General features: G+C 35.4%; 1 protein-coding gene across 1 annotated transcript in view; it reads right to left on the minus strand.

Moving 5' to 3' along the window:
• Positions 1–14,732, minus strand: part of LOC144439702 (uncharacterized) — a 90,580-nt gene extending 75,848 nt beyond the window's left edge. The window contains exons 1-7 of the mRNA XM_078128938.1: positions 14,668–14,732; positions 9,931–10,133; positions 9,383–9,500; positions 4,781–5,230; positions 1,669–1,871; positions 1,041–1,158; positions 208–657 (exon numbers count right to left, since the gene is read on the minus strand). Coding sequence (XP_077985064.1) covers positions 208–657; positions 1,041–1,158; positions 1,669–1,871; positions 4,781–5,230; positions 9,383–9,500; positions 9,931–10,133; positions 14,668–14,719 — 1,594 coding nt within the window. The 5' untranslated portion in view covers positions 14,720–14,732. The remainder of the gene's footprint in view (positions 1–207; positions 658–1,040; positions 1,159–1,668; positions 1,872–4,780; positions 5,231–9,382; positions 9,501–9,930; positions 10,134–14,667) is intronic.
• Between the last annotated feature and the right edge of the window lie 4,679 nt (positions 14,733–19,411).

Consider the following 19,411-nt stretch of genomic DNA (forward strand, 5'->3'; position numbering starts at 1 on the left):
GTGTGCTAACAGTTATACCATTAATGCATTGATGAAGCTCTTTCAGTAATTTGCAACTCTAGCAGCAATAGTTGCAAAACAAAATGCTATCTTCCCTATTTCAGTGATGGAAGAGTCCAAGTGAAGTGACAAGTAGATTTCTGTAAGTTGGGCAATTCCATCATTGGAATGAGGGAGATGTTTTATAACAATGGAGAGGTAACTTACTTGATGATACAGATACAGTAACTGCACTGCTGACTGTATCTCGCTCTTCAACATACCCTGTTTGTTTGGCCTTACATTTGACTTCAATCTTAAGGTTCTCTTCTGCCAGACCAGTACTGTCTGCACCTGATGTGTACGTGACTTCGAGTACACTTTCCGTAGTCAAAGTTCCATCATCATTTTCAGTCTCAGTTTTCGTGACAACAACATTGTTGTCCACACCTTCTGGTACGTCATCGTTTGGAAGGCTACCAGACGCGAAGTCGTAGGGCAGCTCACCAACGATATTTGTGCCAGCATCAGATGTAATGGAATACATCCATGTCAAATCGGCTTTGGGTTTGACGTTAGAAACTGTACACGTTCTTGTAATGACCAATGCTTCTCCAGACATAGGAACATCAACTGATTCTTCAACCTCTCCATCTACTGAGGGCGACGAAAGAGGAGCTGAAAAGGTAGGATGATGATAATAATAATAACAATTATAACACAAATACGTGCAAATCTTCAATTCCGCTATGTGATGTCAAACACTCAAATCAATCCTGCTCTACCGAACTTTTCCCCGCAAATACCCCCCCCCCCAAAAAAAAAAATAGACAATTAGTTTACAGTTACATTTCCGAACTTTAACGTAAAAAGTTACATTTAAGACAAAACCTTAACTCGTATTTACAGTAACATACAAACTGCCATTTTAACTTGGCATCATCTGATACAAAGTGCGTGGGTTGCTTCGAATCACGTGACTGTGATGCTTCGCGCATCGAACACACGAAAATACGCGCTTCTAAACCTCGCTAGTATCATGTTAATTATGCAACACTTACACCATACTCCAACCTTTGCAGTATAACTCTGTGGTTCTGCATTTGCCACTGTACATTGGTATCTACCCTCTCTACTATAATCTACAGCTGAAAGTTTCAACTGATAGGATCCAGTAGCCTGTAACCAAACATGACATTTTAGTGAAATGGGCAATAAGTACAGAACATCTAATGCACTTGTGAAGGTGTTTTATCATGTTACTTTACCAATGTTGGTAAAAGGTATGGAATTCACCCATTTCCCTCTCCTTCATGAAGTGAATCCTGACCCATGACAAATGTTATTAACATATTTAGTCATACTCAACACTGTAAAAAAGTGTGCATGTCACGTGTGTCAGGTTGAGGTGAAATTTGATACTGAACACTTGTATAAATATCGCAGTATGGGTGAATTGATGTTCATTCAGTGCAATAGCTCACCCACCTTCCTTAGGCAGTGCCCAAGGTGTGTTTGTGGGGGGGGGGGCGCTGAAAACTTATTTGAAAACTGTCAACAAACTGTCAACTATTCTAGTATTTCTTGTGATGTTGGAAGTTCGTCGCCAGGTAGATAGCCAATATTATCAATATTATATAACTGTTCACGTTCAATGTGTACAGTCAAACTATCATAAATCATACTCACCGCATCATAAATGACTTCGACCCAGTCTTCGTTTTCCAATGTACCAAAAGCCAAATCGACTGAGCTATCATCTGTTTCTGATAGTTTGACCCAACGTGCTAGTGCCACTAGTAATCCACATAATTTACAATCTAAAACAACTTCAGATCCATATTCAACTTGAACGTCTTGTGGTGTTTCCTCCCAAGTCTGTGCTGTGCATACTGTCACAAGTAATTAGTAATGCTTATACCTGTATTTGTTGCTATCATTGTCTAAAGAACCCTGTGACATGTGAGTGTATGTGTCTCATACTCAGGGGATTTACATGAGTGCTTACACTTTTCTATGCAGCCATACTTTCACTTGCTACACTCGAGAAAGTACAACAGAAAACACTAAAAAAGCATGAGTGAAAATATCCCTGAGTACCCACTCTGAAACTCACGTACGTGGCATGGAGTTATGCTATTATTACTAATGTTTATCTGAAATGGCAAATTTCCATAACTACATACTATTTCAAAGTATGTCTCATCTTAAATTGGTAATGTTTTATGTCCAATTCAACATGTACAGGTCAATAACAGGCGACAGAAATATCACAATGACTTTGAATTTGTTACCATTATATTGATGTCCCTCTTCAAAATTGTCCTATTCGACTTGAAATCAAAGTGTTTAATTTCTGCACACTGGTCTACATGCACTCTCTATATTACTACTATTACATAATGTTGTATATCGTCTTATTGAAATACATATTGTTCAAATATTTCCATGTGTACATTGTATTATGATTTATATATCTTACATAATATAGTTTTATTGGGACTACAATGTACTGGTTACAAATCGGTCCTCGGAGGAAGGCCATATTTATACCAGATGTAAACTGAATATCTTCCGTAAGGGCAAAGTTTTGAGATTGTCGTTCCAACAGACAATTGTTGGAATACAACAGAACATATGTAATGAGTTATTTTTTCTCATTGATTGCTATTTGCTCCTTGCAGTGATCTCCTGGCAAACCACAACATGTACTGTGACATTTTAGTGTCCTACAAAAATATGCTAATAATCTATTTAAACTAAAAGCTACATCAATAGTATTTTCAGGACAAGTGCACTTTGGTATCGCAAATGCACGTATCAAATTATATTGAATTGGAAGTGTGCATTCTTGAGATATAGCCTAATTACCGAAAACCATTTATTATGTAAATTTCTCATTAATGTTCTAGGGATGTTTACCGAAACCTAATCAGTTCTTGTCACTACCCTACAGAACACATGCAATAAATTTTGTTTGAATTGAGCCAGTCGTGTTTTAGAAAATGGTGATAAAGTTGCACCACTTTAGATGACATTTCCTGACGAGAAACTATTTTTTTCTTTTTTGTAGCCAATCGAAAATATGCCAGTAACTTATTATAACTAAAAGCTACATTAGTAATATTTTCAGGACATGTGCGCTTTGGCATCGCAAATGTGTGTACAAGTTATAATGAATTTGAAGTGTGCATTCTTGAGATATAGCCTAATTACCGAAAATCATTAAAAATGTAAATTTCTCATTAATATTCACGGCACTTTTACCAAAACCTAATCAAGTCTTGCCATTACCCTACTGAATGTGTCTTCAACATTTCATTTGAATTGAGCAAGCCGTTATGGAGAAAACGATGACATAGACAGACACACACACATATTCACAGACACACCGACACACAGACTTCCACCCATAAATATATCTCTTCCTTACGGAAGAAAAAAATGAATGTTGGGGGGAGGGGTGTCACATTTACTTTAACTCATTTTTTATTAAGCTTTCCATCATTGTGTTATTTTGGCATGATCCCACCGCTGCCACCAGTTCTAATTTCTATTGCTACCACATTCCACCACTGCCACAATGTAAAGTACCATGATAATCCAATCAATCAGCCAGATTTTAATAATTACCTTTTGTTTGTGGTCGCCGTAATTGATTTATGAAAATTAATTTCCAATTTTGCCAGTGAAATTGCAAGACGTGAGTGACGGTTGTTTTTCGTCCATTTCTTCATTTTTATTTAGGATTCGTAAAAAATAAGCTCCCCCACTCGGCAGTTATATTTGGTTGTTTAAATTAAAAAAAAAGAAAAGAAAAAAGGAATACAATGATTGTGTTGTAGTCGAAATTCAAACATAAGAATTATAATTATATTTCTAAAACTCCGTGGCTTGTCGATTTAAAAGAGCTGTCAAATGGATGGGATTGTTACGGTAATTTTATAACATATCAGTGAAATGTAATCAATTAGCTATTAATTATGGTGTGAAGAGGAGCAGGTCTCACAGTAATAAATGGAGAACAGCGTGGCAAGATATTGGGGATAATGTGCCGGGGTGGATGTGTTGACTGAGGTTGTCAGTTGTGTGCTTACCTATTGTTTGGGATGTTCGGCATTCACCTCAGCCAATTTCACCCTAACGCTGGCATTGGATTAATACATACATAAATTCACTGTGGTGGTAATAGCAGAAAACAATCCCCTGCCTCTCATGAGATTCAACATCACGACCTCCTGACCAATAATCTTGAGCCCTAATGACTACATCATGTATTGTCATTGAAATATTTGTATATGGTCATGTGTTAGAGAAGGGAAAATGAGTGGGTATTTTTTAGTACAGCGAACTAGGGGGAGGGTCACATTTTATGACACAGAACGGGTTTGATTTCCCCGGCCGGTAACTACTGCAGGCTCCCTTAGGCTCACGTTTCAATAATTAGTTTACAACACAGAGAGAATTTACATTAAATTAAATTAGAAACAAATGGTTTGATCGGCCTCCTCTGGAACTTAATCACACAATGATGTAATTATTCAGTGTTAATACTCCCCTGACACTCGTCTGCGAAATTTGTTAAACTACAAGGTGTGCTAACAGTTATACCATTAATGCATTGATGAAGCTCTTTCAGTAATATGCAACTCTAGCAGCAATGGTTGCAAAACAAGATGTTCTCTTCCCCTTTTCAATGATGGAAGAAGTCCAAGGGAAGTGACAAGTAGATTTCTGTAAGTTGGGCAATTCCATCATTGCAATAAGGGAGATGTTTTATAACAATGGAGAGGTAACTTACTTGATGATACAGATACAGTAACTGCACTGCTGACTGTATCTCGCTCTTCAACATACCCTGTTTGTTTGGCCTTACATTTGACTTCAATCTTAAGGTTCTCTTCTGCCAGACCAGTACTGTCTGCGCCTGATGTGTACGTGACTGAGAGTGCACTTTCCGTATCCGTAGTTCCATCATCATTTTCAGTCTCAGTTTTCGTGACTACAACATAGTTGTCCACACCTTCTGGTACGTCATCGTTTGGAAGGCTACCAGACGCGAAGTCGTAGGGCAGCTCACCAACGATATTTGTGCCAGCATCAGATGTAATGGAATACATCCATGTCAAATCGGCTTTGGGTTTGACGTTAGAAACTGTACACGTTCTTGTGATGAACAATGCTTCTCCAGACATAGGAACATCAACTGATTCTTCAACCTCTCCATCTACTGAGGGCGACGAAAGAGGAGCTGAAAAGGTAGGATGATGATAATAATAATTATTATAACACAAATACGTGCAAATCTTCAATTCCGCTATGTGATGTCAAACACTCAAATCAATCCTGCTCTACTGAACTTTTGCCAGCAAATACACGAACATAAAAAAAAACTAGACAATTAGTTTACAGTTACATTTCCAAACTTTAACGTAAAAAGTTACGACTTTTAAGACAAAAACTTAACTCGTATTTACAGTAACATATAAACTGCCATTTTAACTTGGCATCGTCTGATACAAAGTGCGTGGGTTGCTTCGAATCACGTGACTGTGATGCTTGGCGCATTGTACAACCGACATTTGTAATAATTGCCGAAATTTGTAATAACGCCGATATTTGTAATAAAAATCACGTTTTTCGTGTAATAAAACCGACAGTTGTAATAATTGCCGAAATTTGTAATAATTTCTATGAACGACAAATGTAATAAAAATTGCCGATATTTGTAATAAATTTCAGAAAAAAATGTAATAAAATTGCCGAAATTTGTAATAAAAAATTACATTAAGGAGGGTTGTACAACCGACATTTGTAATAATTGCCGAAATTTGTAATAATTTCTATGAACGACAAATGTAATAAAAATTGCCGATATTTGTAATAAATTTCAGAAAAAAAATGTAATAAAATTGCCGAAATTTGTAATAAAAAATTACATTAAGGAGGGTCCTTCCTTTCACACTACAAAATGAGTTATCTAAATAAAAAAATACAAGATCGCAAAAACATCACGTCAAACGAAAGTGGATTTAACAAGCATTAATTGAATTGGTTAATATAATAATTAATTGAACAATTAAACAAGTTATTATTATTTCAATCAATCCGCATATATTATGTATGTATGTATGGTATGTGCTGAGGAAGTTTAAGAATGATTGAACAAAAAAACGAACGAATTAACGAACAAAGAAATGAATGAATGAATGAATGAATGAATGAATGAAGGAAGGAAGGAAGGAATGAATGAATGAATGAATGAATGAATGATCGAACAAATTAATTAATGGCTGGTTGGATGGATGGATGGATAAATGAATGAATAAATGAATGAATGAATGAATGAATGAATGAATGAATGAATGAATGAAGGAATGAATGAATGATCGAACAAATTAATTAATTCGTTAATTGATGGGTGGATGCCATTCATTTGAAGGAACTAATTAATTAATTAATTGATGGATGGATGAATGAATGCATGAGTGAAAGAATGAACGAATGAATGAATGAATGAATGAATGAATGAACGAACGAACAAATTAATTAATGGATGGTTGGATGGATGAATGAATGAATGAATGAATGAATGAATGAATGAATGAATGAATGAATGAATGTACACTGTGTAATTCTTAGCGGAGTTTTGTTGTATTTTGCAAGCTGTCGTGGATACTGAGCAATTCGACAGAATATATTAGAACTTATGTGTTCGCATGACATTTACATGAAATTTGTGGGATTTGTCGCCACTGATGTGTATCGATTTGACTAATACTATCAATGTTTGAGTACAGCAGCCCCCTTTCATATCATTACAGTGATTTTCTATTCTTCATTAATCTATTCAATTTTAGTGGCGTTTTCGAGGATGTGCATGGTTTAGTGAGCTGTGCACTATGGGTAGTAATTCACCATTTTAAATCTGATAGGGAAGGGATTTCAGGGATAGTTGACCAGTAGAGCCGGGAATGAGTTCATGAGTTCTGATTTATTTAGATGAAGGACAGAAAAAAGGGGAGAATAACGTCTCCCCAATCCCTTTCTCCAAAATAATGAAATCTTATCTCCATTTCAATTAAATCATTATTTTGTGTATTTCAATTTTGAACTTGTAGAATGTTTTATAATAGCACAACCAAATGTTGTTGTGGCCACTATATATAACATTACAACTTGTTTTGTATATTTACAGAGACTTGTACCAATTACGAATATACTTGTGATAAAGTTGTTGAAAACTTGTAACAAAATTGCCGACCTTTGTAATATAACGTTGCCGACATGTGTAATAACTTATTAACGACATTTGTAATAAAATTGCCGACATTTGTAATAACATTGCCGACATTTTTAATAAACTAACGTCATTTGTAATAAAATTGCGGACATTTGTAATAAAATTGACGACATTTGTAATAAACTAACGACAATTGTAATAAAATTGCCAACACATTTGTAATAACATTGCCGACATTTGTAATAAAATTGCCGACATTTGTAATAAACTAACGTCATTTGTTATAAAATTTACGACATTTTTAATAAACTAACGACATTTGTAATAACATTGCCGACATTTGTAACACAATTGCCGACATTTGTAACGACATTTGAAGTAAAACTGACAGTAAAAATTTACAAAATAAGTGCCTCATCTTCACCAATCCTAGATTTCAACAAATTAAACACCTGGATCTAAGAAACTTTATCAAAATTCCCTGTGTAAGAACTTATTCTACAAGTTAAGCCAGGGAAGTTTTGCGCCGGTATTTAGCACCAAAAATTGATACAGAACTATATTGTTATGTATTTACTTCTATGATTCAAATCCAAACTTCTTCCTTTATATATCAGAGTTTATCGTTGGTTGGCCTGTCATAGGTTTGTGTTAATAAAATCATCAGGCAAATATTGGCAAGCGATTATGTTTCTTTTTATACATAAGTACAATTAGTTCACAGACCAACAAATGCAATAATCGAACCTGGAAACTGGTATGTGTGTCGCTAGACTTTGGTGAGATATAGTGATATACAGTATCCATAACACCAAGTGTCCGTAATGTATGATGTCTGAAATATTCGCCTTTATGCATATTAATCTCTTCACACTCACGGACAAGAATATGTCCCTGTAGACTTATTGATATACTAACTAATTTGTTTTTAAAAAATACTCATACCAATTACTTCTCAAGCCATTATGAAGCTTTCGATTTTTGCCCCCAAATGCACTCTAAAATTGGTTGTGAAATTGCCGTTTCTAAGATTTCTAGAGAAATCAGTTTGTTGGTAGTCAACCGACCAGCTAACCAACCAACCAACCAACACTTTGTCCGCAATGATTAAAATATATACATTCGATCATACCACCACGAAGTGTTGATCAAGTGATGGATTGATGATGCTAGTTCGTATATTCACTCATCACTCAGAAGCCTTCACAATCACAAACAACTCATACATTCGCCGCTTGTACACTAGAGGAAGTAAGATTTAAGAACTAGATAAAATCAGGTTAGAAAATCGATTGAAATTACTTTTTAGCTACCCTCCATACGCCCGTCTTTCCATCCCTCCGTCAGTCAGTCAGCCAGCCAGCCAGCCAGCCAGTCAGTCAGTCAGTCAGTCAGTCAGTCAGTCAGTCAGTCAACCAACCAACCGACCAGCCAACCAGCCAACCAACCAGCCAGCCAGCCAGCCAACCAACCGACAAGTTATCTTTTGACAAAGTCAATTTAACAACACGTCCACCAATGATCAAAATTTACATTCGTTCAATAAAGCACGACGTGTTCATCAAGTGAATTATGATTTGAACTGATGGGTTGGTACATGAGTACTGCTGGGTATATAATGTAGGTACTAGTAGGTAAGTAAGTAGCTAGGTAGATAAGTAGACTTATTATTGATTGACTGATTGATTGATTGATTGATTGATTGATTGATTGATTGATTGATTGATTGACAAAGACTCAAAGATCCAAGTGGCTGACATAATTGTTGTAAATTAATTCTAGGAAGCCTGTAATGACGATATTTTAAATCCTTTCTAAGTTTAGAATGAGTAACTCCATTTCTTTGAAAGTCAGAGAGGAACCCCCTTAACCTTTTTTTTTATTACAAATTTCGGCAGGTTTATTACACATTTTTTTCTGAAATTTATTACAAATATCGGCAATTTTTATTACAATTGTCGTTCACAGAATTTATTACAAATGTCGTCAGTTTATTACAAATATCGGCAATTTATTACAAATGTCGGCAATTTTATTACAAATTTCGGTTTATTACAAATTTCGGCAATTATTACAAATGTAGGTTGTACAGCGCATCGAACACACGAAAATACGCGCTTCTAAACCTCGCTAGTATCATGTTAATTATGCAACACTTACACCATACTCCAACCTTTGCAGTATAACCCTGTGGATCTGCATTTGCCACTACACATTGGTATCTACCCTCTCTACTATAATCTACAGCTGGAAGTTTCAACTGATAGGATCCAGTAGCCTGTAACCAAACATGACATTTTAGTGAAATGGGCAATAAGTACAGAACATCTAATGCACTTTTGAAGGTATTTTATCATGTTACAAATATGGTTGACATATTTAGTCATACTCAACACTGTAAAAAGTGTGCATGTCACGTGTGTCAGGTTGAGGTGAAATTTGATACTGAACACTTGTATAAATATCGCATTATGGGTGAATTGATGTTCATTCAGTGCAATAGCTCACCCACCTTCCTTAGGCAGTGCCCAAGGTGTGTTTGTGGGGGGCGCTGAAAACTTATTTGAAAACTGTCAACAAACTGTCAACTATTCTAGTATTTCTTGTGATGTTGGAAGTTCGTCGCCAGGTAGATAGCCAATATTCTCAATATTATATAACTGTTCACGTTCAATGTGTACAGTCAAACTATCATAAATCATACTCACCGCATCATAAATGACTTCGACCCAGTTTACGTTTTCCAATGTACCAATAGCCAAATCGACTGAGCTATCATCTGTTTCTGATAGTTTGACCCAACGTGCTAGTACCACTATTAATCCAGATAATTTACAATCTAAAACAACTTCAGATCCATATTCAACTTGAACGTCTTGTGGTGTTTCCTCCCAAGTCTGTGCTGTGCATACTGTAATATAAACACAAGTAATTAGTAATGCTTATAACTGTATCTGTTGGTATCATTGTCTATAGAACCCTATGACATGTGAGTGCATGTGTCTCATACTCAGAGGATTTACAAGACATTGTGTGCTTACAGTTTTCTATGCAGCCGTACTTTCACTTGCTACACTCGAGAAAGTGCAGCAGAAAACACTAAAGAGCATGAGTGAAAATATCCCTGAGTACCCACTCTGGAACTCACGTACGTGGCATGGAGTTCTGTTATTATTACTTATGTTTATCTGAAATGGCAAATTCCATAACCATATACTATTTCAAAGTGTGTCTCACCTTAAATTGGTTATGTTTTATGTCCAATTCAACATGTACAGGTCAATGGAGGCACAGATTGTAGAGTCAGTCCGTCCAATTAGTTTTAAGGCATTTCATTTCGTATGTGTTAAGTGTACAACAACACGTATAATGTTTTATATCGCAAGATGACACAATGCAACTCAAGGCGTTTTTGTTTACGGTTTATTGTATGGAAATTTCAGTACTGAAGCGTGGCTCATGATTTCGTTTAGTTCGAATGTTCGTATGTATGATGGGGAAATTAAAAGATCTCCATTCGCATATGGATTCTAAGCTATCCAGCTTCACTTGGATGTACCCAGTTATGGAATATAGAGTATATCTTGAAATCTACATATTTCATTCATCAGAGAAAGCCACACAGATTATCAAGTTACACTAGAATTCTGTGGAATTCTTCACAAGGTGGATAAATTGATGTCATTCCAGTGGCAAACATGTTAGAAATACATGTATTATACAGCTAAAATTATGTAGGCTTGGTGTTTTACTCATAGGGAAATTACTTTTTGACACAAAGATAGACAGATGTCAACTCAAGACTAACAATAGTCTTGCTGCTAGACGTTCGGGCTTTCTTTCGATGCTATAACTATAAGCGAACGAAGTTCGCATGTGAGGGCTTCCATCCTCGATAGCGTTGTTCGGCTGTGTGTCGTATTTTATCGGAAGAACATCCGAGGGCTAGCTGATAGACTAGACTAACAATGACAGAGACAAGATATACACGGCAGGAGCCATTGCCCAATCACATTGAACACTGATAAACATTGCCATTCTTTCACACTGCAGTGAAAAACAGGCTTCTAATGAAAACATTAACATTACTTGGTGATTTTAATGGCTGCATTTGTTTGTTTTTCTAACTGATAATCAACATTTTAAATTGACTAGCTCTACATCCCAACTCTACATCGGCACCTATGTAATTATTTCTTTTGCATTAGGAGTTGTCTGTGGATGTGTATTAAATGTCATGTCACCCGAGTGAAACACCAAGCCTGCATCATTGTAGCTGTATGTATGGTATATATTGTGATGCTTTTAATGTATACATGCTAATTAAGACCTCACCTCCTGTTTTCAGATAGGTAGTCTGATTGCTGTCTGACGTAAATGAACCAAGGACACTATTAGTATACACACATATGTGTGTATGACTAATTTCTATTTTGCTGACAAATTTCCTCAAATTCCTGGCATATGACACATATCCACAGGCAAAATTTCACCATATTTGACAATTGCGTTTTATTTTCAAAATTGAGTTATTTAATCCTTGTTTCATATAAATGTCAGCCAAATGTGTTCAGTATTACGCAATAAGTATATTGGTTTCTGATGGACTACTAGACTATCAACACATATGACATTTCAATTGTCTGAGTGACTAGAGTGACAGCCAGCGCACTCTAATATTTATCTATGCAGGTAACAGTGGACATAGTCAGCCTGTCTGAACACTGTGAAGTCATGCTCTGTTATTATGCAAAGTATATCTCTTTGAAGGAGGCCATCTTTCTCGGAGTACCTAGACCGACAAAGAACAGAGCATTAACAATACGATAAACAGATGGGTTTGTTTCGGTAATTTCATAACATATCAGTGAAATATAATGAATGAACTCAATTATGGTGTGAAGAGAAGAACAGGTCTCACAATAATAAATGGAGAACAGTGTGACAAGATATTGGGGATAATGTGCCAGGGTGGAAGTGTTGACCTCAGTCCTGAGGCTGTCAGTTGTGTGCTCACCTATTGTTTGGGATGTTCGGCATTCACCTCAGCCAATTTCACCCTAACGCTGGCATTGGATTAATACATACACAAACTCACTGTGGTGGTAATAGCTGAAAACAATCCCCTGCCTCTCATGAGATTCAACCTCACGAACTCCTGACCACTAATCCTGAGCGCTAACGACTACATCATGTATTGTCATTGAAATATTTGAATAGGGTCATGTGTTAGAGATGGGAAATTGGGGGAGGGGGTATTTTTTTAGTACAGCGAACTAGGGGGGGGGGGGGTCACATTTTATGACACAGAACGGGCTTGATTTCCCTGGCCTGGTAACTACTACAGGCTCCTTTAGGCTCACGTTTCAATAATTAGTTTACAACACAGAGAGAATTTTCATTTGTAGGTGTTGTCACATTGTTGTTGAACGATATTACACAGACTGGAGATCTACCAAATGGTCAAGGATGTAATTGTTTTGAAAACAAAACCCACTGCGAGCAATATCACGTTCTCTCTCTGTCTTATGAATCTTTCACTTAAAAGACACTTAAAAATGGAAATTTATATACGTCATGTCATGATTTGTATATCTTACATGACTAATCATGACTATTATGATTTATTCTACGTGGAAGTTGTTCAAGGAATTTTCATTTGTGAACATTATCATGTAATTGTCTTTCCCTCTCATTAAATTGGCGACAGTTGGCGACTTATATCTTCGTCAGACAAGTTTAGGCAGCACAGCTTATTCTTGTGTAAATCAGTCAAAGTAGAACGGTCTCTTGATCTTTACTTTTTGTTTGAATTCTTGAGTCAGCAAGTTAGTCACATTGACATGCAAATTGCTATGAATTACGATTTGAAAGTTGTTATTTCTTAAATACTGATTTATGTGTACACTTTGAAATCTAGTTTTGATTTATTTTGCCATAATATGGGGACACAGTATTGTTGCATTTATACCCACAGACACTTGTTATTAGTCAGAAAGTGTGTGTAAATATCGGTAAATGTTGGTTAATAAGACATGTACACTGTAGTTTTTGTTTACTGATGTCTATTACAACAACCAGCAATGTCTTTTTTCACAACGCTGTTGAGTTTCATTCATCTAGTGACTACGCTCGTCATAGGCTAGGTGCTAACCAGTACCCCTTATGACGTCATAAAATCCAGTGGTCTAGGTGGGACCGGGAATACCCGAAAACTCTCGAAGTAAATCCGAAGTGAACTGAATGAAAAAAGGTCATTTTAAGGTGTTTGCAGACGCTTTTTTAAAGTTTTAAAACCAGTATACATTTCACACCATCGCGTCTAGCAAAATGCCAATAGTGAATGTGAGCATTTTGAATCACCTTTAAGGAATGTAAAAAATGATAGAGAACATGTTTTTCTCGCAAACCACTGATCGGTCATATGGCATTCACTGTCAATTGTATGTTGTATGATCGGGTTAAAATTCGTTCTTTCTGATTGAAAATCAACCCGAACAAGCAGACAGAAAGAAAGGCAGTCAGCTACCCATGTGTCTCTCCAAACAGACAGACCGAATTTCGGGTTGAAATGCGTTCTTTCTGATTGATAATCAACCCGAGCAAGCAGACAGAAAGAAAGGCAGTCAGCTACCCCTATGTGTTTTCAATCACAAAGACCGAATTTCGGGTTGAAATTCGTTCTTTCTGATTGACTAGCAACCCGAACAAGCAGAAAGAAAGATTTATTACTACCCCTATGTCTGTCCAGTCAGATAGACTGAATTTCGGCCTGGAATTCCTTCTGTCTGATTGCAAATCATCCAGAACAAGCAGACAGAAAGAAATAAACCCGATTTCTGACTGTTTCTGTCCCTTACTGGAAGTGCTTGAGATTTCAGACACAAGTTTCTGTTGAATCTATCAGGTCATAATAAATGCAAACTGTTAACTGAACAAAGGGATAGTGTTTGGAATATGGGAACTAGATAAACGAGATTATAACTTATAATATATAGACATAAATTCTCAATATAATACATCTCTTTTGACGACAAAAATATTCAACTTGAATGGTGTTCCCTGTACCTGACCTGTGTATAACCTCTAATATTAAGTCTATCAAAAGTACATGTGCCGGGAATTAGTGATCATGGCTTATTCACATTCTTCACAACCAATTGCCACAAACATTGATATTAAACTGCTATTCAGGTTTATATACCCATAACATTTATGAAAACGAGTCATAGTACACTTAACAAAAACGATTAATGTCTTATGCATGCTATTGAACTAAATAGATAACATATGGTGAATCCATAAACACACTCAAGTTAAATCGTGAGTTCACAGACTCTACTTTCACCAGCAATTGCTGTAGCTTACAAAGTTCATGTTTCCACTACATATACGAATATAGGAAGTATGCACACTATATTACTATATTTAAAAAGTAAACCCACCTGACGTAGCAAACAGAAGGAAACATGTAACATAACTCAGTTGCCCCACCATGGTAACTGTTCGGCGATAGTTTTACCTTTCCGGGTTCATGAACTTTGACGTGTATTGTGCATAGCATTACTCTGACGATTGTAGATAATTTAATTTGTTGTGATCATATCTAATCGCCATGAAATGCAATATAATATAATGCTTAGATAGGTCATTATTACACGTGATGTAACACACGTGCGAATCGTGTGTCTCTTAATACGATCAACACCACTAACAATGTCAAATATTATTTTCAGACATTTGTTATCCTAAAGAAAAGCAAATAAGTTATTGACACTAACCCTGCATTATGCCATTTATCAGAAAGGTTGCTATGGGAATTGACAATGTAAAAGCATAACTTTCAGGAGAAGTCAATCTTAAATGTATCTTCTTCCTACAACGGTATTTTGATATGATAATTTTGAAGAAGATAAAAGCAAAATTCTGCAACATGATATCAGAAGAACTCCACATATACAGACCAACCAAGGTAAAAGTTCATGTTACCAAGATAGCCATTATGACCGACACTATGTATAAACTTAAACTTGGTACTAACAATTTAAATGCATTGATATTTTTTTAATCACTAGTTCTTATGTTATAATTCGAATGACGATAAGGGGTTTCTTATTTATAGACTAGCACTGTAAATGAAAGTACACCCTCACACAAGAACGTCGAGTTAATGCTCCTTTCGTTTCCAAGGTATGTCAATTCAGTCGTTTAACCAACCAACCAACCAACCAAGTGACTGACTCATTAACAGCCATGGAACAGAGTAACTTTAATACACTGTACTTTATTTTTTGTCTATTTATAGTGCTCACATTGGGTGCGGCTTTTGAACAATGTTCAATATTCGAAACCCTATCACAATGACGATTATTCACAATTGTGACTTCTTGGTACCTGTGTAATTCGTTTTACAACTGATACTTTATATCACGATGAAAGACGACAAGTTTTGCTTTGAAAACAGTTCATTGTATTGACTTATTTTTCATATAAAAGTACAATGATATCAAAAAGTTCTTGCCTCTTTCATTTTTCCAGTTTTAGGAGCGCCCGTGAATAGTAATGTTCCAATGTTCTTATACATATGGCAATTAAGTGTTTGAATTTACATATGAATCTGAACATCTAAGATTTGTTTTAAATTATTATACATGCATACATACATACATACATACATACATACATACATACATACATACATGCATACATACATACATACATACATACATACATACATACATACATACATACAGACAGACAGACAGACAGACAGACAGACAGAAAGACAGACAGAAAGACAGACAGACAGAAAGACAGAGACAAACATATTAAAAACAGTTTTTTTTTTCATGAGAGGACAAATGGACACGTAAACAAAACTGGTCGTTGGAAAGAAGGGTTTGGCGTCAAAAGTAAGAGCTACAGATACAAGCACACAATTATTATTATTAACAATCTTCTGCATTAGTTGCTTGTAACCTCCCTATAGTAATGGCAACATTTCCTTAATAAACTACCTTGCATCGTCGGTAAAACAGACAAGTAATCTCGACGACAAATGCATTCTTTACAGTGTTCTCGTTGCTATGGAAACATGATATAGTAATGTAATTAGAATATCGCAACTTGACATGATAGTTTACATAATTCCACATCATAGTCTTCCATTCGTTGTTAGGAAAGTCATAGGCTACATTAGACATGATGTATATACGTTTTAAGGTACTTCATTTCCTGCATTCCGTGAAGTTTTATTTCATCATAATTAATGTAAATCATTACAGCATTTCTGATTTGCGATGTTGAATTCGCCCTCACACACGAATGTCTACCGAACAACCCTTTCGTTTTCTCTCGCAAATTTCAAGCTGTCATTGATATGTTACTTTCATCGAGTAACATTTACAGTTGCTTTGTTACCGAGTTCATTTTGTAGAACAGAAAAGCCCTGTTCAATACACTTTTCCGTATATGTTTTTTTTTCTATCTTGGTACACACGAAGTGAAACTGTAAGGATCCTCATATGAGCAAGTCAATAAAGCTATCGTTATGAATTATGGCATATGTGTCGGAATTTTCCCAAATTGGAGTAAATGAATGTCTATTATATTATAAGGCAAATACTCTAGCAACATTTACTTAACCGTTATCACATTGACATACACCTAACCATCTCATCTCGTGATGTCCTTTCTCCAAAGTAGTATGTGGCAAATGTTATACTTTTTAAAACTCTGTCTACAATCCCCAGAAACTATACCACCAAGGGTACATTACGTCGAGGATGTAATTCTATGTCAGATTGTTCACATGTCATGTATTCGATCTATCTCTGTACAAGTTGTAACAGATTGAAAGTTTTGATATTTGGTGCAGTGAAATGTTGTAATAACACGTCATTGTACAAAAATCACATCACGAAACAAAGTCGTAAAATTTTAAAACGTCAAAACTTGTAACTAATATATTGTTTCTATTCATTCATTTGTTAATGGCTATTTAATACCAGAAAGTTCAACCATTTCCCTTTAGTACCAGCTTAGGTCACGGAGAAGTATTGAAATATATTTACCACTTGTTGGTGAGGAAGTCATAGGCGTGTTATTAATAGAACATGCATCCGCATTGAGAATTCTGATATTAGCTGCACATAGTTTTATCGAAATGTAAGCAACAGTAGAATTACCAATATTAGCATTCCAATGTTAAAAAAAAAGTTGATATCAAAAATAACGCTCGACATTCAAATAACACCCTCACACAAACAATGTCGATTTGATATTTCGTTCGTTTTCAAGGTATTTGTCAATTCAATCGTGTAGCAGGGTCATTTGACCTCTGAAGGTGTTACATTCTCCGTTCACCAACCAAATAGAATTCATATGCAAATAATCAGCAGATTGACTCATTCACAGTGTATGGAACAGATTAGTTTTATTCAATACATTCTACTGTAAATTATATCTTGTTTATATAACAAAAATAGGAAGTAAAACTGTAAAGGAAATATATTCACTAGATAAAGTTTGTTAAACATTGGTTAAAATATTACGAATTTTCCTTTGAGAGCAATGCAATATATGGAACAAGTGACAGCAATGTCATAATAACTCATCGTACAAAGAGCAAAGGTCAAAACATGCACAATATTGTAAAAGTTCAAGACAGATGTTATAGCCCATACAATTATACAAATTAAAACTTGGTAGGATGTGAGACTTTCAGTAACATGAAAGTGATCTCCTTCACCTGTTTATATCGAAGATAGCAAGTATACATGATATTCTCTTTCCATTGTCCATACCTTAATGCCTGTCAATAGGCAAGACTCGTGATGGTTGCTTTAGTCTCCAGATACAGGTCAATGACTTAGGCAGGCAAATAATGCCAACGGCTAACAATACTGCTCTTGTTATAATTTTAGTGATAACAAACACTTCTATTGAATTATTAATATGACAATCAAGACGGAGTTTACATAATATATATTTTAATATATGAGTAATACAGTGAGTGTACGTATGTACAATAAATCGACCAATGTCTAAAATATGTGTAGCTATATAGCCCACTTTGCTCGAATACATGTAAAAAACATCTATATGTTGATGTTTCTTTTTTCCCAATGTCTAAACTTGAATATACTGGTATATATGTATATATGGTGTATATTGACATGATCTAAATCTACCATTGCAAGTGCTATATTTATGATTGATGTCTCTCTCACTAATTATACATCTAACTACAATTGACAACAGTATTTAATTTCTGCAAACAGATATTTGCAATTGCACTGTCTATATATTTTTATCGATATTGTATATCCTCTCAGTTATATATATTGTTCAAATATGTCAATTTCTAAGTCAAGCTTTGATTTACATATCTTACACACTAGAACTGATATTATTTCTCGTGTATGCTGTTAAACGGATTATATTTGGTAACGGTGCCAGTCCAGTGACTCGCCCACACATTGGGTCGACCGTATATTTATCTTTGTTTTGCATATAGTGTGATAATGATCTAACGACAATTGCTTTTGTTAAAATCTGCCGTCAACGACCAAGACGTACAAGGTACTAAGTACTGCAGCTGTAAGACGTAAACTGCTATGTCTAATATTGAATTATGTGTTTATCTTGAGTATGCTGTTACATTGTTGTACAACGAAATACTGGTGTAGATAAATATACACTATACTAAATAGACTAGATTGTGTTTTGGAATCTGTACAGTGGGTAGTGGTGGACTTGCTTTTTTTCCTACAATGTGATGCAAATCAAAATCGTCATTTACGTTTCGTGAGTACAAAATATATAATAAAGTTACAGAAACTAATACATCATACACAAGACAAACACGTAAACTGACGGTACCATTCAGTACCATGCAATCTGACGACTACACTACTTGTTTTTTTTCTATCCACAGACGTTAAGACGCTTGATATATTGTCTGTCATGTGAAATAAACTCATGACCTCTCCATTGTTACCTCTTCCGAACAACGACCGAGACGTATTGAGGTCGACGTCACCGCATGTTGTCATACATAAAAAAAACCTCTTGTAAAAAAAACCTGTAAATAAAATCTGTAAAAAAATATCACATGAATAGATACGATGAATCAATTATGTCTAGAATACATACTAATATTACGTTATATGACAAAAAAAGATAAAA

This window comes from Glandiceps talaboti, chromosome 9, assembly GCF_964340395.1.
Source record: "Glandiceps talaboti chromosome 9, keGlaTala1.1, whole genome shotgun sequence".
NCBI lineage: Eukaryota > Metazoa > Hemichordata > Enteropneusta > Spengelidae > Glandiceps > Glandiceps talaboti.